The 15,240-nt window shown below is 46.8% G+C and overlaps 1 protein-coding gene across 1 annotated transcript in view; it reads left to right on the top strand.

Annotated features, from left to right (window-relative positions):
• LOC119437733 (collagen alpha-1(XVIII) chain) overlaps window positions 1-15,240 on the top strand; it is a 288,239-nt gene that overhangs the window by 119,438 nt on the left and 153,561 nt on the right. The window contains exon 3 of the mRNA XM_037704702.2: window positions 12,234-12,275. Coding sequence (XP_037560630.1) covers window positions 12,234-12,275 — 42 coding nt within the window. The remainder of the gene's footprint in view (window positions 1-12,233; window positions 12,276-15,240) is intronic.

The raw sequence follows: 15,240 nt of genomic DNA, 5'->3' as shown, positions 1-15,240 counted from the left end.
AACTGCGAATAGAACTATAGGTTACAAAATTAGCTATATGTTACAAATTGACTACGTAGGGCAAAGTACACACGTTTATAAGCAGCAACAGTAAAGAATAACGTTGAACCATAGAGAAACGTTTTTGCAGTCGAACAATTCTTCAACCACAGCCTCGACAGGACGAAGACGTATTCGTAGACGGACGACTGTAGCCGATGTTAGTGCCGGGGAAGTGGTCTGTGCGTGCTGATATTGGACCAAAAATAGATGGAATTCAGCTGTGGCAGTTTATGTTTTCTTCCATTCATGACTGAATGAGTAGAATTTTAGAATATAATGCATTGTCGGCTTCAACAAGATCTGAGAGGAATTAAATGTTTCAAGTAGTACTAGTAAATAATTTATTTACAGAAAGCTAGATAAGGTTGGTCCGTGCTTGCACGTTCTTACCTGCTACTGTGCACTACGGAAGGGGAAAAGGAAAATAAAAGAGGGATGGATGCTGATGTTGGCGTCAACACAGCATATCATTTAAAGTCTTGAGGCTATAGTCGTCTCTCGTGTAAAAAATGTAGCATGGCCAATAGTGTTATTAGAGCATATCTTGGTTGGAACCAAGGACCCAAAATAAAGCCCTCGGAGAACGTCCTGGGCCGGTATTTTGTAGCGATGCCTTTAATGTCATAATCCCTTTTCGCGCTTATCGCTCTTTGTCAGTGGTCGGAGCGACGGTCCGCTCGCCTTATCAACGGGATCAGCCGGCTGTGAGTGGTGGATGATAAGACTAGAGTAGAATAAGTCATAATGCCTTGCTACAAAATCGCGGCCCTGGCGTCGATGTTTGCCAGAAAAGAGGCTAACGTTCGACCACCCTGTCTGTATGTTGGGCAGACCGCAAATATATGCTTTAGCATACGTCTCTCGCACATGGCAGCAGTCGCAATCATGGTTGTTCACATGGACCATTAGTCGCGCGTACCGCCGAGTGAATGCCCCACCAAGTAATACCCTGCGCACAAAAAAAAAAAAAACTGTAGCAGAACTTCAGAGATAACAGATGTTTCTAATTTGTGTATCTTCATCTCCCCCTCTGTATGTTCTGTATAGTCTGGAGCAAAAACACCAAAGGCATACTCCGCGTCCATAATTGTTATGGGTAGTTCGCGTTGGTGGGGTAATGTACATCACTTGTCAGAGCAGGGCGCGATATTCACAAAAATCTGTGTGACGCTAGAATCGTTCCTACGAGAAATGTGCAGCCAGTCTTGGTACTGGCCGTACTATTAGCAAAGGTGGCCGAGCGATGACACATAGCACTTACGAACGAGAAGCTTTCGGCCGCAGAAACTTCGCGCTCGCTTCGGGCAAGATCGTGGCCGCTGTAGCACACCGCCGATCACTACATGTGACACATTTTCGTTGAGAAGTGTAGATATTTAAGGAATCTTTCAACACAAAGTGGCCTCCTTTCTAACTTTAAATCAGATATTATTGAGCATCACACGGGCATCTAGGGGCGCTGGCAAAAAAAAAAACCACGTAAGAAAAGCATCAAAAAAGAGATGGCATAGTTGAGAGCCAAGACAAATTTTTCGTCACAGCGAAGCTTCCTTGGAGGACTCAGGCATGGTTCCTTCAAATGTGATGCACTCGGTTGATGGCACCCTTCCGTTCCTCTTTCAACCCCCCCTTTGCGGATTTTTCAACGAGCTAATTTGATGAAATACGAGGTTGCAGCGTAGGTTGAAGTTTTTAGCTTTCATAGGGTTGGGAGTCTCTACTTGATATGACTGGAACACGTAGGCGGCCGATATAGACACGGGCCATGTACCTTTATTCTCGGTTGTGATTAACAGTAGCGGCTGGTAAGAGAAGCAGCATATCGTCATCCTGGCATGATCAGCGGGGACGTTCTTCTGTAGCTGGTGCCTAGGCGATCGTCGTTCTTCCTTTGCGGACTATGCAAGCTTAGTGAGCGGCCGCTAGTGGCGCTCCTGCAGTGGCTCCCCTTCAGAGCGCCGTACGGTGAAGAAAAAGGTGAAAGGGGGGCTCCTCGAGAAACAAGATCACATTACGGATATTCTTTCCAAACTTGCTACTACGATTGGTTATAATGCTTCGCTGGTATTTCTTTCTTCTTTTTCTGTAGTTTATCTTCAGGCTACTCTATAATCCACTTTCACTGGGACAGCAGTTAAAAGTTTGAATGTGAGTTTACTGTGCAGTCCGTCCTTTCCATTACCAATTCATCATAGTGTCGTTAAACCAACTCGGCACCCTCAGCTTCAACGTCCCTGTATGGCGAAAAACAAAAACTGGTTCCCTCATTGGATGTGGGGCCCTAACTTGCTCCCCTGCGGCAGTGCGCAGTGGGGCAACTTAACTCTAAGTGACGCGTTAACTATAACTACGCTTTCACGTAGCTTTGGAGCTGATAGTCGTGGCGTCTTCGCATCTATTTCGGAGACCACCACAGGCAACACTGTAGGGGACGAAGACAACGTTGTGTGCTTCTCAAAGTTCTTGAAATTACCATAAATACTTTTTTAATCTCTGGCCCATATTCTAATATTCCAAAATTTAGCTTCTTTATAATAATAATAATTAAAAGGTCAGACTTGTAAAACTTTGTTGGCCAATTCCCTGTAGCGTGTCAGAGCCATTGTTTAGAAACAAAACAATGCAGAGACGACCGTGACCACAAAAAAAAAAGCCTGCTCCTATGACGGTGAATGAGTTGTATAGCTGGACGAATCGCTGATGCCAGCTGATTTTTCTTCTCTGATTAATGAACGGTCTCTTTCTTGATTGTATTTTATTAATAGCAAATAACGAAAATTTGCTCAGGTATGCAATCTTGCGAATGCGAGTCATTCGTTTAGCTTGTGGGAGCTACGAAGCGTGGCCCTGGGACGCAAGATTGCGCTCAGTGATGCGCTCGAGACGGATCAAACGACAGTCTGACGCGCTAGAGACATGCAATGCATTGAATCGCGTGATCGCGCTCCTCAATGGTTGGCGCGAGCTGTAGACTGTAAATAAGTGCCGCATCATTCAGACGCAATGTACTGAAGGCGTTGATCCAAAACACTAGCTATTACGAGAAGGAGAGCCAAGAAACAAAGGTTGGGACGAAGAAGGCCTCATTCAATATGCGGCTCTAAACGCGCGCGTTTGCACTACCATCTGGCGCCAGCTGAGCTGATGACTGTACGTCGTGATGAGTGGCCACTCGAGCATGACAGACCTCGCTCGGCCATGGAAGCCGAGATAGCAGGGAGCCCTTTCGCGCGCCGACATCCGTTTTCGGAGTCTGTTGACGCTTTTGCCTTCGTTTTCTTTTCTCTCGTTCTCTGGTTGACACTGCGGCGTAGAATGCTAGAACGGATGGTTTGTACAGGTTTGCGTCAGTATTTCTTACGTGTTGTTTCAGGCATAAGTAGCACTCACAGCAATGATGAGTGATGGATGCGGGGAGGGGAGCCGTGCAGAAGTAAATGAGCCACCCGCGGCGAAGAAATTCGTACGCGCCATGAAAAGGGAACGTAGAGGCAAAAATAAGCAAAAGGGAATCTAAGCGACAATCATGGCGTAAATATTTTCTTTGGAGAAGAGCTTACGGGTGGCTTTTCTTTACATCTTCATTGATGTCCGCACCTGCACAGCACCAGAGAGGGCGGCTCACTGTCTGTTCTGCAAAACGAGCTTAGTTTTTCATTGATGTAACAGTAACTAATGTCGCTCCTTGAACACAACTAGTTCATGCTTTTTGGTGCATTGCACTTGTGACACACAAAGCTGTCGGTTTTATTTCAGCGCCACCGGGCAGCGGTGCAAAGCAGGTTTAAGAGCTACGATTTTTCTGCTACAGTAAAAAAGCTTTTTTTTCCTCTCTTATGAAGGCTCCACAAAACCGCGCAACAGGCTCTGAGTGAACGCTGGCAGGAACAGGCAGCATGAAATACCAAAGACTGCGTAACTGAGGGCTGGGTGGATACAGAGGCTTGTAAAGATTATGGTTCATCCCTGTTTCCTAGGAGTTGGTAGAACACGAAACTGACACGTGTATTCACAGAAACTGCTGCATGTTTGCTTCATGACGTCACGGTCCGCTGCAGCGAAAGGCGCACAATTTGCGGGACGGCGACCGTGTTGCATACTTGCTTCGCACGCGGCGTCCTGTTGGCGAGCGGCGTCTCCATGCGCCAGGAGTCTCAACGCGGCGGCGACTTGCCCGCGAGGAATTGATAAGGGCGTTCTAAAACGCGTGTCGGCGCATGCTTCCATGACGTAATGGTTTCAATCTCGGGCTTCTGTAGTAGAGGTCCTGGGTTCGAATCCTGCTGTGGGACACTTTTAATAATGTTGATTTCATTATTTATCACACAGCACTTCGTTGAAGATGATGAGTTTACACAATCACGAAGCCGTTAACACTTGGCTTATTATTCTATGGCTACACCGCTTTGGAGCCTTCGCTGCGCTGTGACTACCAAAGCCCTCTCTGTCGGCGCTCGTTAGTGTCACGTTGCAGTACTTCGCTTCACCGCTCCTAGATGGCGGCGTCGGAGCCGACGTCACATCCTTGACATTCGTTGCAAGAAAGTGATTCGTGAAAACCGGCATAAAACACTTTCGTGTTTAAAAAAAGTCGCAGTTTCGCACGAAAGGCGAAGCATCAATTCCGGTACCATCGATTGTGGTACGAAAGTAAGGATGGTAGTTTTATTGGCCATATCAACTCGTAAACATTCGCTTACTTGCTAAATTAACAAGCATAGTGTCACGCGCGCACAGGCAAACATAAACACGTCCCACTCGATGACCGCGGACACTCGCTGTCGGAGCGCTGGCGTGGAGAAGGGCGGCAGCAGCAGCGAGCGAATTCACCTTTGTGCTGCCTCTCGCTACAATGCGAACTAAGTGGTGAGAACACAGCTCACACTAAGCTATGAGCCCTCGGCGCGCCTAGGACTCTGTACTCTTCGCAGATCGCTTTCAAGATAGGGCCCAAGCTGCCGCTCTAAGCGGCGCCACACGTCGCCGCCACCGGATAAGAGCGGAAATGCCCCTGGAGTGTCCATATAAATGCTACCGCAATAAAACGGCTGCGTAGTGGAGATCTGTGTGTCAAGTTTTACCTAATTGTTGTTCTTAAACGTGCACCTAAAGCATGCTTCGCCGCCCCTATCAGAATGCGCTTGTCATGGCTGGAAATCGAACCCGCAACCTCGTGCTCAGCCGAGTAATGCCATAACCACTAAGCGATAGACTCTTGTATACTGTGCAATTTATATAAGTGGGCCCGGCTGAAATGCTCTCCAAGCATTTTATTCAACAGTGTGCGTGGAAGGGACGTCGAACGGTTATAATGGTTACCAGGCTAACCTCGATGGTCCGTGAAGAACAGCTCTCTTTAACCAACAGTTCCCTATTTTGGACCACAATGTATACTTCCCACTATATATATATATATATATATATATATATATATATATATATATATATATATATATAAATGAACGAGAAGCACAGAAACCAAGGAGTCCGACTTTTATTAGTCATTCCCACAGAAGCCAACAAACGAGGACACCAAGGACAGCATAGGGGAAATTATCTGCAGTTCTTAAATGAATTAATGAAATGATGCATAAATAGAAATGAAAGTGAACGCAAAAACAACTGGCAGCAGGTGGGATACGAACTCATGTCTTCGCATTACGCGTGCGTTATTCCAACGCCTCCTCTAGAGGAGGCGTTGGTTATTCTTACTAATTGAGCTACTGCGGCGCCATTTTTCCATTCACTTTCCGGGGCATTTATGCTTATCTACTAAAATTAACCCTCGGAGTGTTAGCGAGTGTCACCACTCACGGCCTTGGCGGTGGAGATGGAACATCTTCTCTGCCGCAGCCGTCATGGCTACATGAACATTTTTGTGTGGAACCAACTGGTCAATAAGCCCGCACATGCTAACTGAAGGCATCAAAGCTTTCGGATTCGAGACCCTCGCTATGTAATGAACGAGAAGAAAGGGAACCGGGGGGCGCGATTTTTATTGTCATAAGAAGCCAACAATGACACCAAGGACAGCATAGGGGAAGTTATCTGCAGTTCTTAATCGCGTTAGAGAAATCATAATTAAAGGAAATGAAAGTAGGTGAAATATGAACTAGCAAAATTAGATTTTCTTAATCGCCATTTTTTACTTGATAGTACCAATGTGATGACCCTTAAAAGTGGCCTATTCGTTGTATTTTCATACTCTGACGCCCAAACGTTAGGAAGTTGCTTTTTCGTACGCATGGTCGTACGACGCATAACGTACGTAGTTTATAGAGATCACTTCATTGTAAAGGTGGCGCACTGCATTTATCCCCATAGAACAGTATAAGCACGTTCAACAAGAGAAAACCTACCTTTAACTCGAATTGAAGAAGACTTGGTGAAATAAGTCACACATTTCTTTGTCCAAACTTTGCCTGACAGAATGTATGACTGCAGTCAACTTTATTGCGTCCTGGTTCACAGCATGCTCCGTGGTGAAACGCAGGATGTATACAAAGTAGACCTGCATGTTGTCGAACGCTGCTCTCGCCTCCCTTGCAGTCGAAGTTCTTGGTTCGTTTACAGGACCTTCATAACCATTGCCTTCGTTGGCATTCGCGTCCTTTCTGCCTGAGATGTCTTTGAAGACATCGTCGGCTGTCAGTTAAAATTTACATCTTCACGTCGTCATCAACAGTGACGCATTCCCGAGCCGTCACACCTAATGATGCATTAGAACAAGCTGCTCACTGAATGAGTGATTCCTGCAGCAGTGCGGCAGGACTACTGCTGATATCGGCACCCTCATCAAGTGCGCCGCTAGCGCTGGCGTTAGTGCTAGCGCATGGGCGAACCTTCGTGATTGGTGACATTTGCTGAGGGCAGTAGGGGCACAGTTACGCCGCATTCGTTGTGAAGCAACAAAACAACCGTCGGGGATGCCTAAATTCCTTCCTTGTGCAGGAGAATTCGTTATAGAGGTGTTCTTAATATTTATGGGATATAGGAATTGGGCTGGGACATAACCAATGCTTCGTTATACAAGTCAGTTCGCTCTAGGGGCGCTCAACTGTGTCGATCAAAATCATCATCATAATTTATTTTCCCTGAAAGACCCCGATAGGGCATTACATAAAGGGGGGGTGACAGTATGAAACATTACAGTGCTCGATATGACATAAAGGACAAGAGTGAACAAACAAGTGTCTCTCTCTCTCCCTATATATATATATATATATATATATATATATATATATACATTGTAAAGAGAGATGCAGACAATCGGCTGTCCACCAGGACACCTGGTTTACTTTTGCGGCCTCGTCTTCTTTCCTCACCACGCGCCCACAGTCCGAGCGCCCGAGCCCATCTGCGCCTCTTTGTCTTCATGAGATACATTACACTCGGCCACGCTGTGGCTTGCCATGCCGGTGATGGCGCGCGGGTGGTTAGAACCGTAGTCGACAAGACTGGGAAATGGAATTAGCCGTCGTTGAGCCGCCCAGTGCATGCGCAAACAGCTTCTCTCGTGAGCAGCACTGTGCTCTGGTCTCTGGTTTCGGAGACGATTATAGACCACCGCGGTTGGGAAAATGCGGCAGGAGATCCTTGAAGCTGAACCGCTGTTCGTAGCACTGAACGTGGTTGGTCGCATTGAACGCGGTCGGTTGTGATGCGTTGGGGTTGTCTACGACGTGGCGTATTCAATTATGAGGTGAGCATCCGTGCTAGTATGGGACGCAACTTTCGATTTTGCAAAGTGGTCACTAATGGATAAAGGTTCCTCAAGGTTCTCGAACTAGTAGATATTGTTAAAACGCCACGTGCTACGCCGCCGTCCTGGTCAGTGTTCATGTCATCTGCAGGAGATGACTCGCCCTCGATCTGCATTTCGAAAGGCGTAGGATAGGAAGATCTGGGCCGCATGGGTAGGTCTTCAATGATGATGACCTCGGATCCGCTTAGGTCTTCAGTAATGTTGATCACAGACGTGCTGGTCGCCCTGGCTCTCTTCAGCGAAACGTCGCTAGGTGAGGCATGAACGTCTCCGCATTCAGCCAACGACTGCTGTGAAGTCTGGGAGTGTGGGTCCAGCGGGCCTAGAAGTATGTCGTTCTTAGGATCTGTGGCCATATCAGTGTGGTTCTGGTGTGTTAGACCTTCATCAATGAAGCTCGACGACCCATTCCGTGCAGTTGAGCAGTCCAAGGTTGACGGCGAGATACTAGGTAATGATCGGCCAGAAGCCGCGACCTCGGAAGGAGTTCAGAGGTCCACGATGTCTATAGAGAATGACGGCCGGTGCTCGTGACCACGAACTTCACTTCCGGCGGCCGTCGTTCTATGCTGAACACAGCTTTCGGAAATCATGAGCCCGGAGGCCGCCGGGTGACAGGTCACAGCGGAAGCGGTGGTTCAGATTCAAGTTTATTGCTTCACCACTGGTACATATATGCAGTAGAAGTTATACAGAAAGAGGTCCCACAGTTAGAAACTGCAGCGGGACCTCTTGTTCTTAGTTATACACAATAATATATAAATCAAAAGGCGTCAATTGCGGTTATGAACAAAGAACGAATTACACAATTTCTACAGTGTTAAAGCAATAAAACCTATGGCAACACATCACAACATAAAGAATGTACATTAGAAGCAACATAAAAATAGATCAAAGAAGAGATATGCAGTTACAAGGTAGTATTATAAGCTCTCAGTGAACGTTGGTATGACGATAATGTATGTGAGGATTTCACGTGAGCAGGTAAATTATCACACATTTTCTCACTAGAAAAAGACGCTCGTCATAACCTGGAGCTGTTGTGTCAGCTTGGCGGTGACTTGGACGAGGTTACCGGTACAGTCCTGCTCCACAGCCGTGAAAGAACCTTGGATGCCGTCCCCCGACGGTGCGGTAGCTAGTTGCAAAGGTGGTAGGGTAGCGGGCTCCATAACCGAGGAAGCGTGGACGGCGTTCCTTGGCAGGAGGGACCTGGCACGCCGAAGAACCACGAGGACGCACTACAGTTTTCGTTGACTGCGCCATTGTAAAGACAGAAGTAGACAATCGGCTCTCCGCCCGAACGCCTGGTTTACTTCTGCTGCCTCGTCTTCTTTCCTCGCCACACGCCCGCAGTCCGAGCCCAACTGTGCCTCTTTGTCTTCATGAGATACATCAATACATCACAATATATATATATATATATATATATATATATATATATATATATATCATCCGCTGATATGTATGTCCACTGCTGGACGCGGGCCTCTCCCTGCGGTCGCGATCTCCAATTACCCCTCTCTTGCGCTAGCTGATTCAAACTTCCGCCATATATATATATATATATATATATATATATATATATGCTAGCTAGAGCTGAGTAGCCCAGCTACTCTGCTCTGCTCAGAGAGGATGGCGCGAGGAGAAAAAGGGAGTCCTAACAAAGCATAAGGGATATTACCTCTTTTTATTCAACTCCCGAAATAATTGTCCATAGTAATTAGATTTATGACAATTTTTTTATTGCTTCAAAGTATCAAAAAAGACAACCCCGTTGCCGGTGGGAGCCGAACACGCAACCTCGGCATGATGCTTGTGGGGCTCTGCCAATGATTCACGTCGACGGCTGTTTGCCCGTCCGCTCTCCTCTTATTTAAAGTTTACATGTATGTTTAACGTAACCATAGACGTGCTAGTCAGGGCTGTTCGTGGCCATTGCGGTGGACGTGGAGTATCCGAAAAACTGATAAGGGCAAGAAGGACACCGGTCACGTCTTTCGGGTCTTCACATGTCATCAGTCTGACACCAGTAGATACATTCTGCGCTAAAAAAGGGCGAGTGATAGCATCGACATGACAGTTACGTACCCACTTTTCATCAACGACTTCACTAATCTGAGAGAAATGCCTAATTCTAGGCTTAATAGTACGGTGACATGACATGACATGACATGACAAGAACTTTATTTCAGTCCTGACCTTGTGATTTCTTTCTTACAGTAGGGGGCTGGCCTCTTTCGCCATAGATCGTTTAACTCGTCGCTTATTTTGCCATATTTTCTCACTTTTTTCTTGAAGTTCTTGCCACCGCAACGTGGTAAAAGATTGAGTACTTCATGACAGCTGTTTCTTCACACCATTTTACGTCAACGCGTCGCTGCACAGGCCCTGAAGAATGGTCCAAGGTTGTTAGTAAGGGCATGCGGCGCATTTTCTTTTGAAAAAACTCGCCTCTTCCAAATAAGTATCTCTCTCAGAAGGCAGCCAATCTCCAGCAGAATATTGCTGGGTTCCCTCCTGCTGTTCACGGCAGGCTTCTGTATAGGTAGGCGCCTTCTCAACCATTGTTAGTCCTTGCGGTATACACGGTACTCAGGTGTCTTTTTTTTAAATATCTGACGCGGTACCTTTCGAGTCACCAAGAAATACCCATTTCTTCCAAGAAGCCACTTTCAACGCCATTCCAAGTGCCGATTGCTTAACCAGCCTTAACGTAGAGCAAAAACACTGTCAAAAACGAAAACAATACGCAGAAACCACACAGGAGAGCGAAAATTATGTATCAAGAGAGAACCAAGTATGCGCCAAGCCATATCCTACGGAAACGACGCAAGAACGTTGACGAGAAAAAGTCATCAACAAGAACGTGAACGCTGGTTGGCTCTTGACTTTCCGCCGAGTCGCCTGACAGCTATACAGCGACGATGATATTCCCGAGATGCTCGGGAGACCAGGCGACAAGTAGGGAAAGACGTCTTATATGCGACACGTCTCTTGCCGATCGAAGACTTCATTTCCGGCGTCACAGACAGCGCCCCTTTCTACAGCGGGGTGTCTCCTTGAGCGCCGTTCAATGGGGCTTGTCCGAAAAAGAAGCGTCGCCGGTTGACCTCCCCCTTCCTTCCAGCACTGAAGGCGCGGAGGCCATCTTTGTAATTCAAACGAGCTTCTTTCGAGCTCCTGATGGATGGCTTCAGACCCGGTCTCCACTTGCTGGTAAATCCTCCAACGCCTCAAGCCCCGTCGGGGGCTTACGCTCACTGACTCAGCATCGGCGTGTGTGTCAGCCCGTTTCCTTCGTTTCTGCACGCACCATCCCCCACCCCTCCACCCTCCTTTTTTTTTCTTCTCGGTATCTAGTAGTTTATCTTTGCTTGAGTTGACAGAAGCGTGTGTTTAACGCCGAGTATAGCCGCGCCTTTCGATTCCGCCGTTCAGCGCCAGAAGAGAAGCCATTAATACCTCGTGAATGGCTACAAAAGCGTTGCTCTTCTGTGCCGCTGACAAGGTAACTGGGCGAGAGAGAGAAGGATAAGAAATACCAACGGTGCCAATGAAAGCTGAGCTGTTTAGTGATTAGGCAGCGCAGAAAAGGGCAAGATTTTATACGCGCTGTCTCGCGTTTACATTCATCACTCAAGGTGTTTTAGCGTTTGGTTCAGAGAACTGTTTTATAATGCAGATAGACGAATGAACCTGTCAGCCTTTGTCGGTGGTGCTCGATTGCTTTGTACTTCTCCTTATTGACGGTTTCAACTACAGGTCACGAACCAGCTAGACAAGTGATATGTTCTGCCGGTCACTGCGTGGCGTACAGTAAGCGGTAAAAAACATTATGGCATATTTCTCTTGATCTTCTCAGATGTCTGTCAACGAGTAGACGAGATCAATCCGTATTATTTCCCTTTAATTTCTTAATGCTTAGGTGATCATTTAAAACCTATAGTTTCTGCGGTATGTCTGCGTGTGTGTTTATAACTCCCATTTAATGTATCTGCATAGTTCAAACTATGCATCACGACCATCGTGCTCTCTTTAGGTGTCTTTTGGCTCGGTTCATTCACCCTGCGAAGCATTTACTTACCACGTCCGCAGCTCGACCTGACGCTCTCGACTAACGTTTCTTTACTTTTATGTTGGACATGGCGTATTTCTCTCAAATGCGTCAAGCGGTCAACCATTTCACGTCATGCATAACGCGTGACACGCGATCGCCGTGAGGTCGACGTCTTATTCATATGGTAAGGTAGAAAGTTGGGCTAGTTGCAATGAATGGGCTGACTTAAAGCATGTAGTCACATGGTTAGTGAATTGCCGGCTACGGCTAACCGCTGATTCTGTTTGGTGTGAGAATCAGTGGACTGCTGAGTGATTGATATCTGATTCCGTGTCTTTCTCTCTCTCTCTCTTTTTTTACCCACAGCCGGTTGGCAGCGGAGAGTACTCGGAGGCAGACAATGGGGACGTAAGTGGCAGCAGACCATTTTCTATCCCGTTCTTTTCTTTAATCCTGAGTTTTCTGTCCACGACTTTAAATCATTATTGACCTGGCGCACCATATCGCAGTCATTACTATTGTTTCTATTTCTGCGGGTGCGTACAGCCGTGTACGTATCTATCAGTTCAGGTCTAAACATTTTCAACGATGTGGAGTTGGCTGTGCCTTCATGTTGGCTCGGCAAGTCAGAACGACGCCATTTTGTTTTTGATGCGAAAAAAGAAACAGGTGAGGGGGCGTGTTCGTGCATGAGCTTAACAATAAGCTAAGCTCGTGCAAACTCGTGCGCAGCTGACCTCGGAAAGTCCTCAATACAACTGGCGCGCAGGCCGAACATAGGTTACTAAGCTATTCATTGGGCTCGGGCTCCGAACCCGAGATTTCATGACGCGCTATCATAGCGTGATTTCATGACTCAATGTTAAAATTGATGAGTTAGTGGTATAGAAAGCTTGACTTCAGACCAACAGTGCTACGCAGGTTGTTGTTGCGTCGCTGTCTCTGCTTCACGCAGGTAATGACTCGCTAAATGCTGCCAGCCTTAGTATACGCCTAATGTATCATCTATATTGCGCTGGCTATCGCTGTGACTTCTTGGCTCTTGTCGTGAAACAGCGCTGTTCTAAGCTCGCGCTTGTATAGACCATCGCACCGCGTTTTATTTTGTCCTATTATGCATCGGTCGTTGTTAATAACCTGAAAACACATGGGACGAATTTCATCTAAAGGTGCCTTTGGGCCACTTTGTAACAGCAGTTATCGGGCAAAACAGCGGCATACATGCGGCGATGCGTGTACATGTAGTTATGTGTACCCTTTTTGTTTCTTTCAGCGCGCGTTGAAATCGTTGTTCTCTTCTTTATTTTCTTTAGAAGCAGGAGGAGCTTTCTCAATTTTTTTATAGGCGGGAAGAAATAAAAAAAAAGGGGGTGGGGAGGAAAGTGCGCGCGTGCGAGCGTTAGCCAGTGTGCCGTAAAACACTCGTAATTCGTTTTCAAAAATGTATGTGTGGCTTCTGCTCGAAGGAAAGGGAATGTTACGCATGGTGCGCGGAAGAGAACAGTTAGTGTATCGCGCGGCCGTAGCCCAAACACAATTTCTCCGATTCGATTTATCGATTCCAGTGTACAGAAGCCGGTCTAAAGATAGCTGAAAGAAAAAGAAACTCATAACCCGTGTCTGCTTTCAAAGTTTAATGTTTTAGATTTACATACTTTTTAGCACCAAATTGAGAGAGCAGTGACAGACGAATCCAAGCGAGGAAGGCTTTTTTTTATTTCTTTCCATAACAAAAGCGATGTGGGTCACCTTATTGTTAGCACGAAAAAGTTCAAGCCCATGGCCCCTTGTCGGGCCGTGCGCAGACAAGGCGATGAAGCCACTGGCCACCGTTTTGCCTGAGCTGTTATATATATCCCACAATTCAATATCGAATCCAGCGACCGCTACAGAAGGCATGGCGGAAGCAGTTTGCCAGGCTGTACGGTGTTTGTTACATGGCAGTAAAAAAAATTTTGCCCTGCACCGGACTCTGAATTAAAAGATCAAGTTAAGCTAGAGCGGCAAATGCGTCTCTTAAATCGCCGCTTAAGTCGCGTTTAACAAGGGCACACGTTTTGTACGTTACAAAACGACTGGCGGCAGCAACACCGAATCTTCGTAACATAGGTAAAATTCACAAAGCTCTTCGCCATTGGTCGGCGCCGTCAATAAAAAAAAAACCATCTTCCCGTAGGGGAACCCTGAGTAGTATGCGAAGCAGCCATGGGGTCGACTCAAGGTAGTTTTATCCGCTACATCCGTTACATGCAGCAGCATCAGCAACGCGCAGAACTGTTGTCGACGCCGTCGGCGTTTTGCCCGCGTTCGCACAGAACGCGCGCGGCGTTGGTGACTGTTGCCGGTGCCTCTGGGGCGCCTAGCGTCGCCCCTCTAACCTAAGCTGCTTCGCATTATCACGCGCGGAGCCACAGGTCTTGCCATTCGTTGCGCAATCCGGAGAGGAGAGGAGGAATGCCGAGACGAGAGGAGAGGAGATGAGACAAGGAGAGGAGAGGAGGGGGAGGAGGATACGCATGCGCAGTAGGGGTGCGGACGCACGGCGGTTGGATGGATTAAGGGAGGTAGGGAGGGAGGGATTGACATAGCCCCGAGCATAAGATGCTTCGCATCTAAAATCAGTCATACGGCAGGATTGGCTGAAATTTTCTCTTACAAACAATTTTAGCGCGATAGTGGTTTTGTGAAAAAGGGCCCAGCCCTCCGTGACGTCACAGATGGTAGCGATGACTGGCCCTGAGTAGTGATATGCTCATTATTAACAGAAAAAGTTCAATTGCATTTGATGTAAATGACAGCTGAAACTGAGTGCTTAATAGTGTTTTCCGGCCAGAGGAAGAGGAAAGAGACGACAAAAAATAATAATAAACATCCGGGGCCGAATTCACAAAGCTGTTCGTTCGTAGGTGATTTTTGCTATTGGCTGGCTTCCTTTGCTAATAATATACCCAGCATCACGATTTGCTGGATTTTTTTTGTACGATAAATTGTAGTGTAAGAACATTTTTTGAATACTGGCACTGGGTTTGCGTATTTACGAAGACGTACTAATGGTACAGATTTGTTGGTCAGACCAAATGCCAAGCAATCGTGACGCTTCACATATGACTAGAAAAGGGGGCTGGCCAATGGCGAAGCAGCAGTTACAAACGCAAACCTTCGTAAATTCAGCTTCTGGTGCTCTGTAGCGACAGCTCTGCGTCGTTGCAGTGTGATGTCTACGCGTGGTGGTTTCATCCTAATTTTTTTTTTCACCGCTAAGGCGTCACTTTTTCTCGCGATGGAGCGCTCAAACAGACACATTTACAGCTCTTAGTTTTGCCTGCTTAATGTTTGCCGTTTGCAATTCGTTCAATCATGAGTCAAAAGCTGC

The sequence above is a fragment of the Dermacentor silvarum genome, chromosome 1, assembly GCF_013339745.2.
Source record: "Dermacentor silvarum isolate Dsil-2018 chromosome 1, BIME_Dsil_1.4, whole genome shotgun sequence".
Classification (NCBI taxonomy): Eukaryota; Metazoa; Arthropoda; class Arachnida; order Ixodida; family Ixodidae; genus Dermacentor; species Dermacentor silvarum.
This window is presented reverse-complemented; position numbering and strand designations above follow the sequence as displayed.